At 28.6% G+C, this 22,240-nt stretch overlaps 1 protein-coding gene across 2 annotated transcripts in view; it reads right to left on the bottom strand.

Moving 5' to 3' along the window:
* Positions 1-5,301: 5,301 nt before the first annotated feature.
* Positions 5,302-22,240, bottom strand: part of LOC110603396 (cytochrome c6, chloroplastic) — a 38,976-nt gene continuing 22,037 nt past the window's right edge. For both annotated transcript variants that reach the window (XM_043951620.1, XM_043951621.1), the window contains exons 3-6: positions 21,157-21,257; positions 17,546-17,577; positions 6,280-6,343; positions 5,302-5,681 (exon numbers count right to left, since the gene is read on the bottom strand). In XM_043951620.1, the coding sequence (XP_043807555.1) occupies positions 5,541-5,681; positions 6,280-6,343; positions 17,546-17,577; positions 21,157-21,257 (338 nt within the window). In that variant the 3' untranslated portion in view covers positions 5,302-5,540. The remainder of the gene's footprint in view (positions 5,682-6,279; positions 6,344-17,545; positions 17,578-21,156; positions 21,258-22,240) is intronic.

Here is a 22,240-nt window from a genome sequence, read left to right as displayed (position 1 = left end):
AGTTTGAATAATTTAGGTCCATAATTGCTTAGATTATTTGAACACAAGTAACAATTAGTTGCATGATCTAACTTAACCACGCAGTTGGCAAGGTTAAAATTAGGTTTCTCTATTTCTTAAAGCAGTTAATAGTTGAAAAGTGAAGAACCCCAAGGACGTTCCTTGACAACTTATTAACTAGTGTTTGATTAGCGAACATCTCCTAATCAAACTAAACTTAAGGAGGAATTTGATTGTGTGGAGCGTCTTCCACAACCTAAACTAATTTATTGAAATAAATAAAAGAATCAAAGTATCAATGATCAATTCCAAACTGAAATGGATCATATGCTTCAACTAGAGTCTTGTTATTATTGATTTACTCATCTTTTAATTATTGCTCTCTTTTACTACTTTAGTTTTAATTTTAGTTCACTATCATAAAAAAACAACCCCCTTATTTTACTTTTATTGTTAACTTGCCCAAGTCATTGTTAGGAAAGTCCTTAATATCAAATCCCTGTAGATTTGACCCTATTATCACTATCTGCAGTTTTAATTGTTGATTACTAATAGTTTTATTTTTGACAGCTTCGATAACCGCTATTAAAAATTGGCGCTGTTGCCGGGGATTTGATTTAACTAATGAATTTTCCTTTAATGACCAAGACTGGCCATAAAGAAGCTCTTTTTTACGATTCAGAAATTGAGCGTACTGCCAAGAGCTTGAGAAAGCAAGCAAACTTGAGGAACCAGGCCCCAAAACCATCTTCATCAGCAACAACAACAAATCTAGTATCTGCCATACAATCTGCTACTTAACCTGTTGCTGAATCAACTGTTGCACCTGCTATAGAATTTGCTGAACCAGCTGCTGCACCTACTGTCGCACCTGTACCAAAAGCCGAGATGCAAGCCGCTGCACCAGAAAATCGAGTACTTGCTGAACCACCTGCTGTCTATGCAGAAATTGAAGCTAAAAATGCAGCCATAAGAGTCCCAATGCAGCAAGAAAGGACACTACGCGAGCTGGCCACACCTATAGGTGACTAAGCACCCTTGTGCATCACCTATCCTCCTTTGACAACACCTTTTGAATTAAAAACAGGTCGGATACATCTCCTTCCCAAATTCAGAGGTTTGAAAAATGAGGACCCCCATAAGCACTTAAAAGAATTTCACATTGTGTGCTCAATATTAAGACCCCAAGGTATTTCTGAAGAGCATGTTAAACTTAGAGACTTCCCTTTTTCCCTTGATGATTATGCCAAAAATTGGTTGTTCTACTTGCTTCCCGGATCCATCACCTCATGAACTGGTATGGTAAGAGCATTCCTGAGCAAATTCTTTCCAACCTCAAAAGCTATTGGCATCCATAGAGAGATAAGTGGTGTAAAGCAAAGAGATTTTAAAGACTTATATGAGTATTGGAAAAGGTTCAAAAGGTTGTGCACAAGCTGCCCTCAACATGACATTTCAGACAAATCACTCATAGAATACTTCTATGGAGGATTGCTACTTTCAGAAAGAAAGTTCATTGATGCAGCATGTGGAGTCTCAATTGAAGACAAGACACCCCAAGCCATAAGGGAATTGATTTCTACCTTGGCAGCATCCTCAAAGTAATATGGAGACCAAGGGCAGTTGGCAAGGAGAGTAAACGAGGTAAGTACATCTTCCCTAGCTTTCCAAATTTCTAATCTAACTTCTGCTGTCCGTAGCCTTATTGTAGGACAGGCCCAACAAGCTCAGCAACTTCAGCAACCAAGGCCATGTGGAATATGTACAAACATAGGACACCCAACTGACCTATGTCCTTCCCTTCAAGAAGAGGACCAGCAAGTCAATGCATTTGGGGGGTTTAATGGCCAAAGAAGGTATGATTACTCTCCCCATTTGCAACTTGAAATTTATTTCCCACTGCTGGTCTGACAGTCCATAACTTGGTGTCCAACTTAGAATTTTCAATTTGTTTTCTTATCCTTGGATAGATTGCATCTTCAAATTTGTTCATATTCTGTAATTTGGTGTAAATTCTCTCCATAAGACAACTTCTAATATCCTCAAGCATTGAAATTATAGGCATTGTTCTAGCCTTGCATATATATGAATTAAAAGTTTCTACAAGATTGGAGGTCACCATATCACATTTAGGCCTGCAATTAATGAATGCTTTGCAAAAAACTCTTGGATCCTGCACCATAAAATCTTCATATGTTGTCACACTTAACTCTTTCATTGCATTAATGTGCTTCTTAAGGGCAGCCTCATAAGTTGCATAAGCAGCATTCCAAAACAACTTCTTGAATTCCTCCCCCTTGTGCATCTTCTTCCAATTTGCATATATATGTCTTGTACAATTTCAGTGCTTTGTATATGACACTAGATCCTTTATTGTATTAGCCAATCCTTATAAATCAAATTTGCAAATATGAATCACCAAATTTGAAACTATGAAAATTACATGCAAATAAATCATTATTGATATTGATTTACTTTCGGCTGATAAGATACTAGTGTTAAACCAAATCTATCAATGATATTGAGATCTTCAAACAATATGGTCAGTTACCATCTCCAACTATCTTCATTTTTTCCTTCTACAACATACCAAGAGATAGGAAACATTTGATTATTTCTATCTCTATCAACTCCACAGAATAGTGCTCTACCCATACCAGTCTTTAAGAAACATCTATCTAGACATATACAAGGTTTACATCTTACCAGATAACCCTTTCTTAAGCTTGAAAATCCAATATAAAGCCTCTTGAACACTGGACCACCATTAGCACCAATAGCTTCTGTTTGAAGTTCAAATTTTCCTTCACCATCTATCTCTTTAAGTTCAGCAATGTAAGAACCTAATTTTGCATAAAAACCATCCAAATTCTCTATTAAAATAGCCAAAGCTTTTGTTCTCGCCTTGTAGCAAAGCCATTTATTAACTATTAATACATGTTTTTCCTGTATGTCAAGTATCATCTCATTGATACCATAATTTGGGTTTCTTCTAAATCTATGCAATAGTTCTTAAGCTAGCCAATCTGAAGTTGCAAGCTTGTTTGTCAGTGTCCTATAACAGCAGGGATTTGCACTATACTTCTTCACTATGAATGTCCTTTCCCCTTTTGGCTGAGATGCATATATCACCCATGGACATGAACCCTTGCATCTTGCTTCCATTTTCAATTTATTCATCCTACTCCATCTAATGTTATAGCCATTAGTAATGGTATATTTGGTAATACAGTCTTTAAATTGCTTGCCACTGTCAAACATCATCCTTACTTTAAAAGTCAAATTACTGTGATTGCAGCTGGAGTTATAAACCAATCTCTTTTTCTTTTGCTTTCTCATGAAATCAATGTTGTTCTCATCACTACTATATGGTGTATCAAACTCATCATCCTCCTCTAAATCAGGTTGTCTACTATTATTCTCAATCCCCTTTTTATCTGTCTCAATTGTGGTTTCAAACTCTTCATGTAAGCCTTTATCAATGTTGTCTTATTTTTCATTGCATAAAGAAATTCTTCATCATCTGTTTCATAATCTCCATCTAAAATTTCTTCCATTGAACTATCTTCCTCATGTTCCTGTATTGGTACATGCTCACTGTTATTTGACAAATCATCACTATTATTAATAAATGGAACATCATTTATCTGAACCTCTATTACTTCTTTTTGGAACTGTGACTCACTTGCTTGTATAGTAATTGGCACATCAACAACACTAACTTCCCCAACATCATTAGTACTATTATTATTAAGAGCTCTTCTACTACTAGATCCATAATGTTTTTCACAGAATAATTTATCTCCCTCTTCACTATTTGCAGTGATAGGTTTGCATTCAATGAAAAGTTTCAAAAATCTAAATTCAGCACCCTCCAACCACATTTATTTTACTTCAGCATTATTCTTCACCAAAAACTAAAACTCCCAGTTGCCTTTAGGTTTATAGTATCCTATTTTTGTCACTTCACAATAGCCTAATTCCTTATATTTACTTACAATATCAGTGTAAGTCAAATTCTCACAATTTTGTCCAACTATCTAGTATACAAATACCTCCTGAATACTTGACATATTGCCCTTCAGTAAACTTTCCTCCCACATGAACTTCAATAGGAAAACTGTTACAAATTTCAAATATACAATATAATATTTTGAAATAACTCAATTAGTCTATCAAAATATAAATAAAAGACCCAATTAATAAAAGCCAAATGATCCATATTAGAAATCTCAAATATAAATACTAATACTGTGCAAATTAGTAATCCAATTACAAATACATGATAAGTATTGTAAATAATACATAAATACAATAAAAGATACACAATGCAATACACTACAATAATAAAATATGCATCTCACATATTTTCTTGAAGCTATTAATATAATAATATTTCACAAAGATACAAATAATTATTTTTGAAAGTTGGTCGAATCTTACCTTCTTTGCTTTTTCTTCAGATATTCCTTCTAAATTTTTCGCTTGCTAGCTATTTTAGGAGACAATGAAGTGCCAAATGGAGGACAACGCTCGTGGGTTTGCAGAACTCGCTCCTTCTCTCTCTACAAACCATGCTTACTGCCAACGAAAAATAATGGGTCCTCTCGTGGGTTTAAAGAACTCGCACTCTCTCTCTATGGACTATGCTTACTGCCAACGAGGAAGAATGGGTCCTCTGGAATGTTTGCAGAACTCGCCCCCTCTCTCTTTGTGGACCATGCTTACTGCCAACGAAGAAAAATAGGTCCTCAAGAATGTTGTTTTGCGATAGGTTTAGGAATTTTAAATTGAAGATTTCAATTCTTTAAATTAGGGGTTTAAACTAATTAGAGATTTGGGTTGTGATTAAATGTGGATTAGACTAGAGTTAAGTAGCTGATTATATGGATTTTTAAAAAATATAAAATAAAATAATTCCATGTGAGTGCAATGTATTAAATTTTATTTTTGATAAAAAATAAATTGGCGCTATTTTATAATTATAATAAATTTGAAAGTTGGGACTTATTGATCTAAAATTAAAAATTTAAGTTATAAATGTAAAGAAATGTAAGTTATAAATGTAAAAAAACTTAAAGTTGGGTCTTTTTAAGTCAACAGACCACCTATTTAATAAGTACTTTTATTTTTTTTTTGAACTGGTAATTAGTACTTTTATTAAAAACTTCTAAAAAAATTAATTAAGCATTAACTAATATATATATATATATATATATATATATATATATATATATAAGATTTAAAAATTATTTAACATAAATGAAACTTAATGAATATGTGCAACTGAAAAAACCAAAATAGAAAAAACACGAGGTCATATGCAATACATTTATCTTATGAATCACAATCGTCAAGGTTGAGAGGAATTGGCCAAAAGGGGTTATGGAAGAGGACACTGGCCAATTGTATAAGTTTAAAGAATTACGTTGAAAATTACATAGCCTCCTAATCTAAATAGGCAAGCGATCTCTCTCTTCTTCATTTTTATTTTAATTTTTATTTTTATTTTCTTTCTAGAGAATTATGGGAAGCCATCATCAATCTTGAATAATTTGGTTGTTAGGCCAGCCCTGATCAGCTTGCGACTTCACAAACTCAGCCAACAACTTAATTTCATCATCCTGCAAACGTGGCCCAAAGGTGCATTGGCCTCGTGGCGTGCAATTCTCCCCAAATCCCTGCCCACTCACAATATTAGAGTTAGTTTTATATCTGCGGAAAATTCCTAACTAAACAAAGGTATATACCACTATAATTTTATTGGTAAATAGATTAAATTTACCTCTAAATTCTAGAATGAGAATAGAAAATATAAATTTATTTTTTAGTTTAATTTATTTTTAAATTATCACTAAAAATATTAAATAAATCCAAATATACTAAAAGAACAAGACTTTCATTTATAAATCCTAACAAATTATAATTTTTTTTAATTTTTTAATAGTAATTTAAGTGTAAATTTAGAACGAAATATAATATTTAGTTTTATTAAATTCGTTGTGTAATTTAAGAGTAAATATAACTTTTAAAAGTAAATATAACTTTTTAGCTCAATGCTATTTATTTAAATTTTAATGTGGAATCTACTATAATTTTAACTAAATATTTCATTTATTAATTAAAATATACGCTCAAATACATGTTTATATGTTGTTTATTCAAGATTACTATATAATGTAAATTTAAAAATGAAAAATAAATTCATATTAATGTGGTAATAACAATGAGTTTTAAACAAAGTGAGTGGTCTAAAGGGAAAAGTTTGAGGAAATTTACCGGCATTCTTCCCTTCCCAAAGTAAGTAATGCGGTATATCTCTTCTTCAGTGGCTGCTCCATTTCTGCAGGTGCAACCCATTCCATTATTTCTACCACGTTAGCCACCAAATTTAGATGCCATTTTTATAATATTATATATATATGTTTAGTCATATACAAATATCTAATTGATTATAATAAAATTATAAAAAATTAAGAAAAACATCTGATAATTTGTGTTTTTTCCGAATCAAGGTCTGAAATTAACTTATGACAAAAATGACATATTCTCTGTCATTAATAAAATTATACTTTTTACATTAACTTGTTAAATTTAATGGCTATCTAATTTAAAATATTTTTTAATTGTAAATATAATTATACTTAAAATACAATTAAAAAAATAAAGAAAGACAGTCTAGTTCGAGTAATTCTTAAATTGATAAATGAGTTGCTAATATCCGTGAACGGAAGAATGGATCAAAAATTTAATTTTAAGAGCAAATAGTTTATTATATATATAACTAGACTAACTATTAATGTATTACTGCATGAAGAAAAAGGACAGAGAGATGAGGAGAATACAAAAACACTTTATTAAATGTCTCGAGAAGAATGGAGTTGTTCTATACAAAAGGTAAGCCTATATAGGCTATGGAAAATAGCTGATATAGTCTTTTGTAGCTGAGGTTTTCCTAAGTAGGCCTTAGAAGATATTTATACAAACATGTTATATGTGAGCCAACTAAGAATAGAAATTAAAAAAGCATTTGCATTAAGAAATATTTATATGTAAAATAAATATGGATTTAATTCTCTACACCTCTCCCGGCGCCAAGTTAGAGCTAGGAGATGAGTCAGATGCAACTTGAAAGTGAGATATTAGTGATGTTTAGCAGAAAGTGGCTTGGTAAGAAGATCTGCTACTTGTTCTAAAGTTGGGAGATGGGATGTGCTGATGAAGCCTTTTTGCAGTTGCTCTTGTACTACATGATAATCAATGGCAATGTGCTTTGTTCGTTCATGGAAAACTGGATTTACAACTAAATGGAGGGCTGCCTTTTTATCACAGTGTAGAGGAATGAGAAGTGAAATCTCATGATGTAAAGCTTGAAGAAGGTAGGTGATCCAGAGGAGTTCTGAGATAGTGCTGGCTATAGCTCTATATTCAGCTTCAGCTAAAGACTTAGATATAGTGTTTTACTTCTTGGTTTTTCAAGAAATCAAGGATAAACCAAAGAATATGCAGTAACCAATAAGGGACTTTCTAGAGAATGAACAAGCGGCCCAATCTGAGTCACAATAAAATTTAAGCTATAAACTTCCAAAAATAGGAAAGCACAAACTCTAGTAGAGTGTACCTTTTAAGTATCTCAAGACATGCATCGCTGCCTCCCAATGGGATTGCCTAGGAGTACACATGAATTGACTAAAAAACTGAACAACATAACTGATGTATGGTCTAGTTAAGTTGGCATAGAGAAGTATGCCAATTAACCTTCTGTAGGTATCTGGCCTATTAAGAGCTTGCGCAGAATCAAGAAACAAATGAAGCCCTTTAGGTAATAAAAAGGGGATGACTTCCAATAGAGCATGTCAGCATCTCTCAAAATGTCTGTGATAAATTTAATTTGGCTAAGCGGTGTAGCATCAGGAGACCTTGCCACTTCGAGGCCCAAAAAATATTTAAGGAATCCTAAATCCTTAATAGAGAATTTTGAATGTAGCGCATTCTTAATAGCAGTGATATCCGATATTGAAGTTCTAGTGATGATTACATCACCCACATATATCAAGAGTGTCATAAAAGAATCAAAAGCATGTTTCACAAAAAGATAATAATCATGAGATGATTGAGAAAATTCAGTAATGAATCTTGAGAATTATATGTCATATTTCTAGGCTGCTTGAGGCCATAAAGAGACTAGTTGAGGAGACATACTTGTCCTGGCAAGCTTTATTATATCTCTGAGGAGGTTGCATATAAATCTCCTCATTCAAATGACCATATAAGAAGGTACTGCTGATATCTAATGAAAAGATGGGCCGTTGTTTATTGGTTTCTACGGCTATGATAAGTCTGACAGTGGTTAATTTGGCAATAGGGGAGAAACTGTTGGATATTTAACAAATTATTTCAAAAGAATCATAAATAATTTAAAATATTTTGAAATAATTTATAGATTTTAAGTTGGTTAAAAAGATTTTTTTCACTTTAAGTTATCTTAATCTTTATCCTAACTGAACCATATTTTTAGCTGATATTGTGGAGATCTTAATCTTTATCTTAACTGAACCATATTTTTAGCTCATATTGTGGATATCTTAACTTTTATCTTAACTGAACCATATTTTTAGCTGATATTGTGGATTTGAATAATATTAAGCACTATAAATAGCAGTGTATTTACGTTATTCAGTATCACACAAAAAACAAATACTTCTTTTTCTCTCTACTGTTTCTTCTCTATTTCTGGATAATTAATAATTGATGTTGTTCTTGCTTCTGGATTACTTGTAATTCAGAAGGCTTGTTGAATCCTAGAGAATACGCAACCGTAGGTGAATTATCTTTAAGGACAGTGATTATTATCACGCCTCAAGCAAATATTCTGCTCATCTTGCATTTAATTTCTATATCTTTTTCTACCACTTTTCAACAATCTTAAGGATAATGGCTGAAATTACCTCTTCTAACAATACTTTCATTACTGAACCTGTTGATCCTTCTGCCACTGGCATTCCAAATGGTGTTCCTACTGCTATGATGTAACCTGCCATGACAATGTCCAAGCCATTCCTAGATGTCTCCAAAATTGAACAGTTCAATGGTGATAATTTCAAATGATGGCAGGAACGTATTTTCAGTTCTTGATATGTATGGAGTTGCTTTTGCTCTCACCAATGCGAAACCTGCAGAAACTTCCAATAAACAATGGGAATTATGGGTTCATGCTAATAAGGTATGTAGGTACACTATTATTAGAATATTATCTAACGATCTCTTTGATGTTTATTGCTCTTATAAAGAAGCAAAACAAATATGGGAGTCCATAATTGCCAAATATACTGCTGAGGATGTTGGCAAATAGAAATTTACTATTAGCAAATTTTACAAATGGGAGATGGTGGATGATAAAGATATAAAGGCACAAATCAATGAATACCACAAATTGATTGAGGACCTGAAATCAGAAAATATAACACTTCAAGAGGAGCTTGTTGCTGGTTTGCTAATTGAAAAATTACCGACTTTGTGGAGCGACTACAAGCAGCAACTCAAGCATAAACATAAGCAGTTGTCCCTTTCTGAGCTTATCACTCATATCATCATTGAAAATACAAACAAGAAAGAGATCAAGAAAGCTAAAGGAAAAGAGATCGCTGCCAACGCCAACTTAATCCAAGACTAGCCACACTACCAAAACAAAAGGTATAAAAAGAAATATGATTATAAACCAAATATTAATAATCCTACTTTTAAGAAAAAAAGGTAGTTGTTTTGTGTATGGCAAGCCAGGCCATCATGCACCTCAATGTAGGAAAAGAATGGAGAGAAATGACAATCCTGCTAAACCAAAGGCAAATTTGGTGGAAGTAGATGACATAATTGCTACGGTCATTTCTCAAGCCAATCTTGTGGCTAATATGAATGAATGGATCATAGACTCAGGTGCTACGAGGCACATTTGTGCAAATAGAAGTGCTTTTTCATTCTACACTCAAGCCAGTACAGGAGAAGATTCTGTGTTTCTTGGTGACTCAAAGTTCTTGGAAAAGGCAAAGTGCTTCTTCGTCTCACATCTGGCAAATTTTTGAAACTGAATGAGGTGCTACATGTCCCTGAAATTCGAACTAATCTGATTTCTGTTGCTCTGCTTGGTAAAAATGGAGTGAAAGTTGCATTTGAATCTGGCCAAGTAGTTATAACTAAAAATAATGTGTTTGTAGATAAGGAATATTGTAATAATGAACTGTTTGTATTGAATGTTTTCAAGATTGTTAATGATGAAAATGTTGATTCTTTTGCTTACTTGATTGATTCTTTTAAATTATGGCATGATAGAATGAGTCATGTAAGTTTACCTTATATTAAGAAGATGCATGCAATTGGACTTATATCTAATATTAATTATTCATGCTTAGATAAATGCGAAGTATGTGCTGAATCAAAACAAATAAAGAAAACTTGTGCTTCTGTTTTTAGAGAAATTGAATTATTAAATTTAATTCATATTGATTTAGGAGATTTAAAACAAACTATGGCTAGAGATGAAAAAAGATACTATGAAATTTTATTGATGATTTTTCTAGATATACTAAAGTATATATTTTAAGAAATAAAGATGAAGCCTTTGACATGTTTCTTGCATGTAAAAATGAAGTAGAAAATCAATTAAATAGAAAAATTAAAAGAATTAGATCAGATAGAGGAGGTGAATATGTCTTACTTAATGATTATTGTGAAAAATATGGCATAATCCACGAAATTACCCCACCATATTCACCTTAATCAAATGGGGTAGCAGAAAGAAAAAATAGAACTTTAAAGGAAATGATGAATTGTTTACTTGTTAGTTCTAATGCATCAGATAATCTATGCGGTGAAGCCATTTTATCTGCATATCACTTATAAAATAGAATTCCTTATAAAAAAATTGGTATTACACCTTATTAATTATGGAAGGGTTATCCTCCTAACTTAAAATATTTAAAAGTGTGGGGGTGTTTAACCAAAGTTATGCTTCCTGAACCAAAGAAAAGAAAAATTGGTGCAAAAACTTCTGATTGTTTATTTATTGGTTATGCTAATTGTAGTACTGCATATAGATTTCTTGTACTCAAAAGTGATGTTTTGGATTGTAACACTATTATTGAAACGAAAAATTCTGAGTTTTTTGAAAATATTTTTCCTCTGAGAAATAAAGTTGTTTCTAATGCATCTGTTAGTGAAAATATAAATGAAAGTGAAATTAAAGAGTTAAGAAGATCAAAAAGACAAAGGAAAGAAAAATCATTTGGAAATGATTTTTATGCTTATCTTTTGGAAGATGATCCTTTAACTTTTTCAGATGCAATTTCTTCTTCTAATGCATTATTTCGGAAAGAAGCTACTAAAGTTGAAATTGGTTCTATTTTACAAAATAATACTTGGAAACTTGTTGATCTACCACATGGAGCAAAACCAATTGGTTGCAAATGGATTTTCAAAAAGAAATTAAATCTTGATGGTTTAATTGATAAATATAAAGCTATACTTGTTGCAAAAGGTTTTACTAAAAAACAAAACATTGACTATTTTGATACATATGCTCCTGTTACTAGAATTTCTTCAATTAGAATTTTAATTGCTTTGACTTCTATTTACAAACTTTATATCCATCAGATGGATGTAAAAACTGCATTTTTAAATGGTGATTTCGAAGAAGAGATTATTTACATGGTACAACCAGAAGGTTGTGTTGTTTTAGGTCAAGAAACTAAAGTTTGTAAATTGCTTAAATCTTTATATGGTTTAAAATAAGCACTAAAACAATGGCATAAAAAATTTGACCAAGTTTTGTTAAGTAATGGTTTTTCTTCTATTAAGGTTGATAAATGTGTTTATACAAAACTTATTGGAAATGATTGTGTAATTATATGCTTATATATGGATGATATGCTCATTTTTTGTTCATGTTTTGATATAGTTCAAGAAACAAAACAATTTTTATCTTCTAAATTTAAAATGAAAGACATGGGAGAAGCTAAAGTAATTTTGGGTGTGAATTTTGTACGAAATGATCATGGGTTAATGTTGACTCAAGAACATTATGTTGAAAAACTTCTAAAGAAATTTGAGAATTTTGATGTGAAACCTGTAAACACTCCATTTGATGCTAACAGTCAGTTAAAGAAAAATATTGAAGATGTTGTATCTCAGTCTAAATATGCTCAAATTATTGGAAGTTTAATTCATTTGATGAATTTTACTCGACCAGATATAGCTTACGCAGTGTGTAGACTGAGCAGGTACACTTAAAGTCCTAACCATGATCATTGAAATGCTTTGGTACGTTTAATGAAATATTTGAGAGGTACCATAAATTATGGTATTCTATATAGTGAATTTCCTGCTGTGTTAGAAGGGTATAGCGATGCAAATTGGATTTCAGATTCAGATGAGATCAAATCCACTAGTGGTTATATTTTCACCCTAGGTGGTGGAGCAATATCGTGGAAATCAGCAAAACAAACTGTTATTGCTAGATCAACCATAGAATCAAAGTTTAATGCTCTAGATTTGACTGGTAATGAGGCCGAGTGGTTGAAAAACTTCTTGGCAGGCATTCCATTAGGAATGAAACCAACACCTTCTGTGTCTATTCATTGTGATTGCCAAGCTGCAATAGCCATTGCAAAAAATAAAACCTTTAATGGTAAAAATAGACACATTCGGTTGAGACATAATGTGGTAAAGCAGCTACTAAAAGATGGAGTTATATCTATTGATTATGTGAAGTCAGAAGTGAATTTGGCCGATCCTCTGACTAAACCCTTGGGAAAGAAATTAATAAATGAAACATCGAGGGGTATGGGACTACAGCCTATTGGAGGAAGTCAACAATGATGGTAACCTAACCTATATGATTGGCGATCCCATGAAATAAGTTCATATGGGTAATAACAAATCATTAGTTGATTTATATTAAGCACTTTATAAAGTCCTACCTGTGGTGTTAGTGCTAAAACTGCAAAGAAAGTGAGGTTGAGTTAAAACTCTTAATTATTTTCATATCCTTTATAGGTGGCATATAAGCTGCTGTATACACTTGATAGAATGACCTATATGAGAGTGGAGTGGAGCCGCTCCTATGAGATTGAAAGCAAATTTCTAGAGCTCTCATGAACTTCCAGGCACACGCATGGCTTATTAGTACAACACCGCGTCAAACAGTAGAATTGTGAAAGTACATTGTGATTGGTGAAAAGTTTAATTTATACTAAGAATCGTTTGGTTCATAGAAGTTTAAACTTCACCAAATATTCAGTAAATTATCTTTCACAATTCAAAAGACACCAAAATTAATACATTCTACTATACCCAAAAAATATTTTACTTAAATTTATGTTCCAATCCTTTTGAAATAAGTGGGGGATTGTTGGATATTTAACAAATTATTTCAAAAGAATCATAAATAATTTAAAATATTTTGAAATAAGTTACAGATTTTAAGTTGGTTAAAAAGATTTTTTCCACTTTAAGTTATTTTAATCTTTATCCTAACTGAACCATATTTTTAGCTAATATTGTGGATATCTTAATCTTTATCTTAATTAAACCATATTTTTAGCTGATATTGTGGATTTGAATAACGCTAAGCACTATAAATAGCAGTGCATTTACGTTATTCAGGATCACACAAAAAACAAATGCTTCTCTTTCTCTCTACTGCTTCTTCTCTATTTCTCGGTAATTAATATTTGCTGCTGTTCTTGCTCCTGGGTTATTTGTAATTCAGAAGGCTTGTTGAATCCTGGAGGATACGCAACCGTAGGCGAATTATCCTTAAGGACAGTGATTATTATCACGCCTCAAGCAAATATTCTGCTCATCTTTCATTTAATTTCTATATCTTTTTCTACCACTTTTCAACAGAAACTGTCTTTGTAATCCAAGCCCTCTATTTAATTGTAGCCTTTGGCTACTAGACGGGCTTTAAACTTGTCAATTTCACCAATAGATTTATATTTAACTTTGTAAATCCACTTGCAGCCTATGGCTTTCTTCCCTTTAGGAAGTTCAGTGATCACCCAAGTGTTATTATGTTCAAGGGCTAGTAATTCAAGCTGCATAGTTTTTGCACAGTGGGCATATTGTGATACAAGTACGGGAATGATACGATTCTTCAACAACTTATGGATTGAAGTATTCACACTCTTCAAAGATTTAATATGGGAAGCTCCAAATTATGACAAGTCAAATTATCATCGCTTAATGATAACTATATTTGGAAAGTATGGGAGAATAAGAAAATATGCAACGCACTCTTCAGCATATGTGGATGCGCAACACAATTTCAAATCACGTAATTCATATATAGTCGAATTGTATTTAGACCAATTTTGTTATTTTGGTATTTTAGTATTTTTTAAAATTTATTTTAAATTAATTTAGGCTAAATTAGAAGACAAATTCATGCAATCCATTTAGGAAGGAGATTCATCCAAGACAATTTAGGAAAATGATCTTTAATGTAATCTAGATTTGACTATTTGACTAGATAGTCCTCCTATATTGTAATTATACCTTTCTACACTAGAATTAGAGTTTGAAAGCTATAAAAACACATTTAAGGTGGCAGCCATAATTGGGAATGAAAAAAATGATGTTACGAATAATATTTTAGTTCATCTCTATTATTTAGCAACTTATCAAGGTTCAACCTTGTAGCGTTCTAATATGGATATCCTCCATGCTTAGTTAATTTATCAAGAATTTATTGTAGAGTTCTCAAACTGGAATCACTTGATTATCTATGTTTCTAATCACATTGGTTGGTTAGGGGTGTAGTAGAGCAACCTTCTGGAAGATATCTTTGCCTCGTTTTTTGTCAAGTTATGTGACGGGATTTTTTATCACATGTTGGTCTTGGATTTCGCATTAGTTGGTATCAGAGCGATAACTTGATGTGGAACCTATGATCAACATGTAATTAAAAATCCCGTCACACAACTTGATAAAGAACAAGGCAAGATATATTCCAGAAAGTTGCTCTACCACATCCCTAACCAACCAATGTGATTAAAAACAAAGATTATGGAGCAAAAGTTGCTCTACTACACCCCTAACCAATGTGATTAGAAACATAGATAATTAAATTATTCCAGTTTCAAGAATGCCACAAGAAATTCTTGATAAGTTAACTAAGTATAGAAGATATTCATATTAGAATGTCACAAGATTGAACTTTGATAATTGCTAAAAAATGAAGAAGAACCAAACTATTATTCATAACATTATTTTTATTTATTGTCCTCATAACTGCCACCTTAAGGGCGTTTTTATAGTTTCAACCCTAATTCTGGTGCGGAAAGGTGTAATTATAATATAGGAAGGGTATCTAGTCAAATAGTCAAATCTAAATTACATTAAAGATTATTTTCCTAAATTGTTTTGGAGAAATCTCCTTTCTAAATGGGCTGCATGAATTTGCCTTCTAATTTAGGCTAAATTAATTTAAAACAAATCCCACAAATACTAAAATACTAAAATAACAAAATTGGCCAAAGTGCAATTTGCCTATACATGCATTACGTGATCTGAAATTGTATTACATGTCTATATGTGTTGGAGAGAGTGTGGCCTATTTTCTTATTATCCATGTGTTTCAAATATAGTTTTCATTTTATAAGCCTAAAGTCTGCAAGATTCTCAAGTCTTTGTATGGCCTAAAGCAAGCTAGTGGACAATGGTTCTCCAATCTTTCTACCGTTTTACTTAATTTTAGTTACATTCAAAATAAATTTGATTATTCTCTTTTTATTAAACATAATTCTTCTTCTTTTTCTGCTCTATTAGTCTACGTGAATGACATTATCCTTGCTGGCAATGATATAAAAAAAATACAACTTGTTAAAGATTTTCTTGACACCTCTTTCAAAATCAAAGACTTGAGAAATCTTAAGTTTTTTTTTTTTTTTTTTTGAGGGATTAGAGATTGCTAGATCTTCCAAGGGTATTGTACTTAATAAAAAAAAATATATGCTTTAGATATTCTTCCTGATGCAGGTTACATTGCCTCCAAACATGTTTAGACACCGATGAGCAGTATCCTTAAACTTCAAAAGAATAAAGGCACTCTTTTGCCTGATCCTTCTACATACAGAAGACTTGTTGGCAAATTATTATATCTACCACTACAAGATCTGATCTAACTTATTTTGTTCAATAGTTAAGTCAATACCTATTATATTCTACTAATTTTCATTTGTAGGTAGCACATAAGCAGTCTAGGTTCTGATATTTTCTTCTCTATAACATTTGATCTTCAGTTAAAAGGTTTTAGTGGTTTTGATTGGGTTAGATGCGTTGACATTTGAAGATCTATGACTGGCTTTTGTGTCTTTTTTGGCTCTTCCTTGTATCATAGAAGTCTAAGAAACAACACACAGTTTCTCGTTCATCCTCTAAGGCTGAATATAAAGCCCTTGTTACTCTCACTTGTGAATTACAATAGTTAACTTATTTGTTTCATGATTTATAGGTTACTTATCAATCCCCTGTGATGGTTTTTTGTGATAATCAAAGTACTTTCCACATTGCTGCTAATCCTTTTTTTCATAAGCGCACAAAACACATTAAATTGGATTGTTATCTTGTTCAAGAAAAAATATATATTGGTGTTCTTAAATTATTTCCTCTCTCCATAGCTACTCAACTTGCTCACATTTTCACTAACCACCGACTCTACCTATTTTTCCAATTTAAAGGTCAAGCTGGGAATGCTTGATATTCATTCTCCAGCTTGCGAGGTATTAAGAAATTCAGTTATTCAAGAAAATAAAGAAAAATAATTATTCTAAATTATTCTAGAGTAATATAGTTAGTCAGTTCTTTATAGATAATTATGTAATAGTATAGTTAGTTTTTCTTTTTTATTCCTTAAATTATATATAAATATGAGATTTCTAATTGTATCTATAATAGAGTAAACATTATTTTTCCCTCCTGTAACATTTACACCTTCCATTCTCTTTTTATTTCTCTTATTTTTTTTCATTTTATTACTTCTTTTCCTTTTTTTTTTCATTTTCTCTCAATTTTCTCTTTTTTTTTCTTTCATTTTCTTTCTTTTTCCTCAATTTCTTTCGTTTTCCTATTTTTTTCTATATTCTTTTATTTTCTTTTACTTGCCTTTAAGTTTATTATTTCATTTTATAATAATTAATTATCTTAAAATTAAAATAATTTAAAATAATAAAATAATATTTTAACATAAAATATAATGACAAATTTAAAATTTTAACATAAAATTGTTTTTTTTTATTTTAAAATTTAGTAACAAATTTAAAATTCATTAATATATTTATTAACGAATTTAAATTTTTATTTTTTAAAGTTTTATCAAATGAAATTTGTTATTAATTTCTAGATTAACAACGACTTTCATAGTAGAAAACCAAATCCATCACTAAACATTATTATATTTTATTAAATTAATAATTGAAAAAATTTCGTTACTAATTGAAAAAAAAAAAAAAGAACTCTGGTAGCGTATTGGAATTAGGATAGGCTAATTTACCTTTGCAGGTCTTCCATGAAAAGAGTGGCTCCCTGCAATGAATAAGGCATTATGATTTTTTTTTTTTTTTTTTTCAGTATGAATTAGAGACCAGGAAAAATGGCTACGTTTATCAATGTCCATGGACTAAAACAAAAAAGTAAGTATTTGAACTCTATTTGTTTAACAAAAATCCATTATTTTTCAAGAGAATTTTTAATTGATATAAATTATTTAATACAAAATTTTAGTTTAGTTAAACTTACTCTATAAAAAGATTTAGCATGTGGGGTTAAAAAAATAAATAATGTAAATAAAATTCATCTATAAAAAATTTAATTACCTTAATCAAATTCTTAATCAAAAGGATAGTGACGAAAAAATTATTTATATTTTAAATTATAAAAATTAATTGAATATATTCAATATTAATCACTCAATTTTATTTATATCCTATATTACGTTTTATCGTTAAATTTAACAGAAATATCATATCATTATTTAAATTGGCATCTAAATTATTATCAAAAAAAATATTTAGACTTCATTAATTTCAATAATTATATTCTAAATATTTTATAACAAATATATCCTATTTCGATTTGATTAAATTTTTAATTTTAATTCAGTTTAATTATAATTTCAGCCAATAATTTATTTTTGAATTTTTTTATATCAATAAATATAATTTTTTACATAGTTATAGATCATAAATATTATGGTGAAATATTCCTAAAAAATTAAGAATCATTTAAAAATTAATTATCATATTAACTCTAATAAAATTAAAAGTAAACGGTTATTTATGACTACAATTATATCTAGTCTAATGAATTTAATCATTTTAGATTTATTAGTTTAATTATGACTTTTAATTTAATTAAAATAAATATAATAAATATAAATTATTTTTTAAATAGAGAAAATTATGAACTTGATTTTTTAAAAATATTATTATAATATTTATGGTCTAAGTTACATTTGTCAAATGTCAACGGATTTAGCTATTATTGTTTAGTGAGACATACATTATTAGGGTTATCGAGCTCAGGAGAAGATATAAGTATTGTAGAAATTTAGGGAAAATAAAAATGATAAAAGGAATGGAAGATAAATAAAAGATTGAATAAAAGCTTATCAGAAAAAAAAAATTTAAAGTTTATGAATTTTAACATTCATATTCTAAATTTAAAATTTTAAATAATAAATTCAATTTTTAATATTTACCTCAATTTTAATCATTAAATTCAATTAATTTTAATCCTTTTTAATCACATGTTATGTCATATAACATAAATTATTCCTTAAGAAATCTATTAGATTAAGAAAATTCAAACGTTTATTTAATTTATATTTATATTTTAAATTTTAAATTTTTAAATAATACAATTAAAATTTTTAAATTTATCATAATTATAATTGAGAAAACTAAATTAAATATAAAAAATTTAATAGAAAATTAAAATATAATTTCTAAAATTTTATATTAATAAAATATATAGTCCTTCAATTTAAATTTTATATTAAAAATAATTTTATTTTATATAATATTAAATATATTATACTAAATAAATATTTATTATAAATACATTTTCATTATATAAAATTATATAATGTATAAATATTATATATTTCAGCCATATTTTTAATTTATGAAAAATATATTTCATATTAATAATATTAAATATATTTTAATTTATAAAGTCATATCTCATAAAAGTTCATATTTTTTAACCACATCTCTCATAAGTTGTTGACCTATCACCTATTTAATATTTCTCTCTTTGGTTTGTTCATCTATGTAAGTATACATATGATATATATTAATTTATTATCTTAAAAACCATATTTTATATTAATAATATTAAATAAAATGAAATATTATATATTTTTAGATTATTAATTTTTTATATTTTAAATTTTTATTAATATGCAATATGTATATAAAAATAAGAATAAAAAATAAATAATGGAACTAATAAAAAAATATTATTAAAATAAAAATATGTATTTTAATAACTATTTTATTAATCAAATAAAACTTTATGAATTATATTATAATTTATAATTAATTTTTCACATTCAATTTAATTTTATAATAAATCGAAAACAGTTTAAATTTTTGATATATTTAAATATAAATTAAGGTAAATATTTAGAATTTTTTATTAATAAGTATTTTAAAAAATAATCAACGTATGACAGTTAAAATTGATTAAAGTTTATAGTTAAAATTATAAAAATATAAATATAAAAATTTATAAACTTTTAAAATTTTTTTCTAACAAAGCCCCTACATAAAATTTAAGAAATTTTTAGTTGGAAAATACATTTTAGAAAAATTACCTTTAATTTCCTTTCTTGACATAAAAATACATTTTAGAAAAATTACCTTTAATTTCCTTTCTTGACATAAAAGGTGGAATAAAAATTTATCCCTAGAATATAATGCCTATTAAAAAAAATTAAAATTACTTGAACTCATAGATTTAGTATAGTGATAAGTGTATTTGAGTAAATCCGAGAGATTTTAGATTTTACTTCTTTAATTCCTATTTCTTGTTTAAAAAAATATTACTCGTTTTTTTTTCTTTCTAACCATAAAAACTCAAATCAAAATATGAAAGGAATTAAAAAAAAAACAGGCAAAAGCGTAAAAGAAAAAGAATAGAAAAATTGAATGTCACAAAATGAAATTCACTTCCTATAGATCACAAGCAGTTACACTAAAAAGACATTTTGCTTTATTTTTTTTTCAAAAAAAAAGAAGTGTTTGAAAACCACGGTTGCAAGACATTGATGAGAATAATTGTTCTCAACAGTTGCAAACTTGTAGTGTCCATAGAAAGACACGGAACAGGTATCTTTTTTGGACATATGCAACGTACTAAAGTTATTTATATCCTTAAATAATATTATAATTATTATTATATATAATAATATTGAAATAACAACTAATATTGATAATTCTGAAGAAATGCTTGAGAGAACTATTTCCAGTTACTCAGAGGGCAATGGTTTTTCGGTGATTTTCGAAACGTTAGCATTAGCGTTGAGTCAGTGCGTGTTATTTGCTGCAAAATTTCTACCACCAAATCGTTGTGTGATTTTCAATTGTCAACAAATTATTCAAGTTTTATTTAGTTCTACTCTTGATAATTCTGAATTAGAACTAGTAATTTTGAATTTTAGTGATTGAAGATTGTAGTTCCTTGAATTATTAATTGTGTTCAATTTATTATGCATTCAAATTTTAGATGATAATTGAAAAACTAAGTAAATTTTGATTCTATATTTAATAAAAAACAAGTGCTAATATAATTAAATTTAAACAATGAAATTCTAAGTTTAAATACATTATTAATTCTTTTAGATAAAAAATTATCACTCTTCAGTTAATTATATTCTAATTACAAGAAAGTAGATTTGATTTTATAAGGACTTGAAGACTTCAATTGACTTTGATGATAAAGTTTGAAGGCTAATTTAGATATTTAACCGTAACAAGTTTGAACTTAAAAACTTAATATTTCAATAGTCTTGCTTATTGAACATTCTAAAATAATAAATGGGAGTATGACTGCAACAAAATAAGAGAGATAAAATTTAAAAAAAGAGTTAATTAGACTTACTGGTTGAATTATGTTTCCACCCGCGTCATGACACCCAATACAAGAACGACTAAATAAGATTGCCCCTTTCTGTATATCTGCAGTTGTCTGTCCTAGTGACACTACATCAAAACAATATGATAAAATTACAACCATAAGCAAAATATGAATAGTCAAAAAAATAATAAAAAATAAAAAATAATTTATTATTTAATTTCTATAATATAAAAAAAATTTACTCTTTTAATTTTTAAAATTATATTAAAATATCTCTAAAATATTAAAAATATACTAATTGATCCTTTATTAATTTTAAACATTAAATATTCTATTATTTAGTTTCTATAATACAAAAAAATTTATTAATTAGATTCTTTTTATAAAAATATAAATTAATTATCGCTTCGATTGAGAATGTTTTAGATTTTTTTCGACACTTAATAGTTAAAATTAATGAAAAAATTAATTAGTAAAATTTTTAAAAATTTTATACATATTTTAATATTTTTTTAAAATCAAACGATTAATCATTGAGTTTTTCTACGTAATGGAGATCGAATAATAATTTTTTTAAAAAATAAAATTAGCTAGAACTAACTAATTTTTAATTTTAAATTAAAATAATATCTTAAACAATTTAGATTATCAATATATAAAATCTAGATAATACAAATATTAAGGGCAAATCTAGATTTTACATATTATTTAGAGGATATAAACGTTATTTAGGAGTATATAAACGTGACTTTGTGGGTGTCTTGATAGCTGCATTTTCACCGTCCAATCTTTAAAAATGAGAATACAAACATAATTTTATAAAAAAATTAAATTTTTTTATAAAATACTTTAAAGATTTAGATATAAATGTAATTTTGTAAAAATGTTACAATTATTTTATTTAATAGATTTAAAAATATAAATTAAAAAATAATAAAAAAAGTCAAATAAAATGATAAATAGCAAAATTGAATTTTATTAAAATTATGTCTAAAAATCGTGATCAATATCAAAATTATAATTTAATTATTTAAAATTAAAAAATTGAAATATAAATATAATTTGTTAAAAAAGTTAGAATTATTTTATCCTTTAATCTTATTTTAAA

Source organism: Manihot esculenta, chromosome 16, assembly GCF_001659605.2.
Source record: "Manihot esculenta cultivar AM560-2 chromosome 16, M.esculenta_v8, whole genome shotgun sequence".
Classification (NCBI taxonomy): Eukaryota; Viridiplantae; Streptophyta; class Magnoliopsida; order Malpighiales; family Euphorbiaceae; genus Manihot; species Manihot esculenta.
This window is presented reverse-complemented; position numbering and strand designations above follow the sequence as displayed.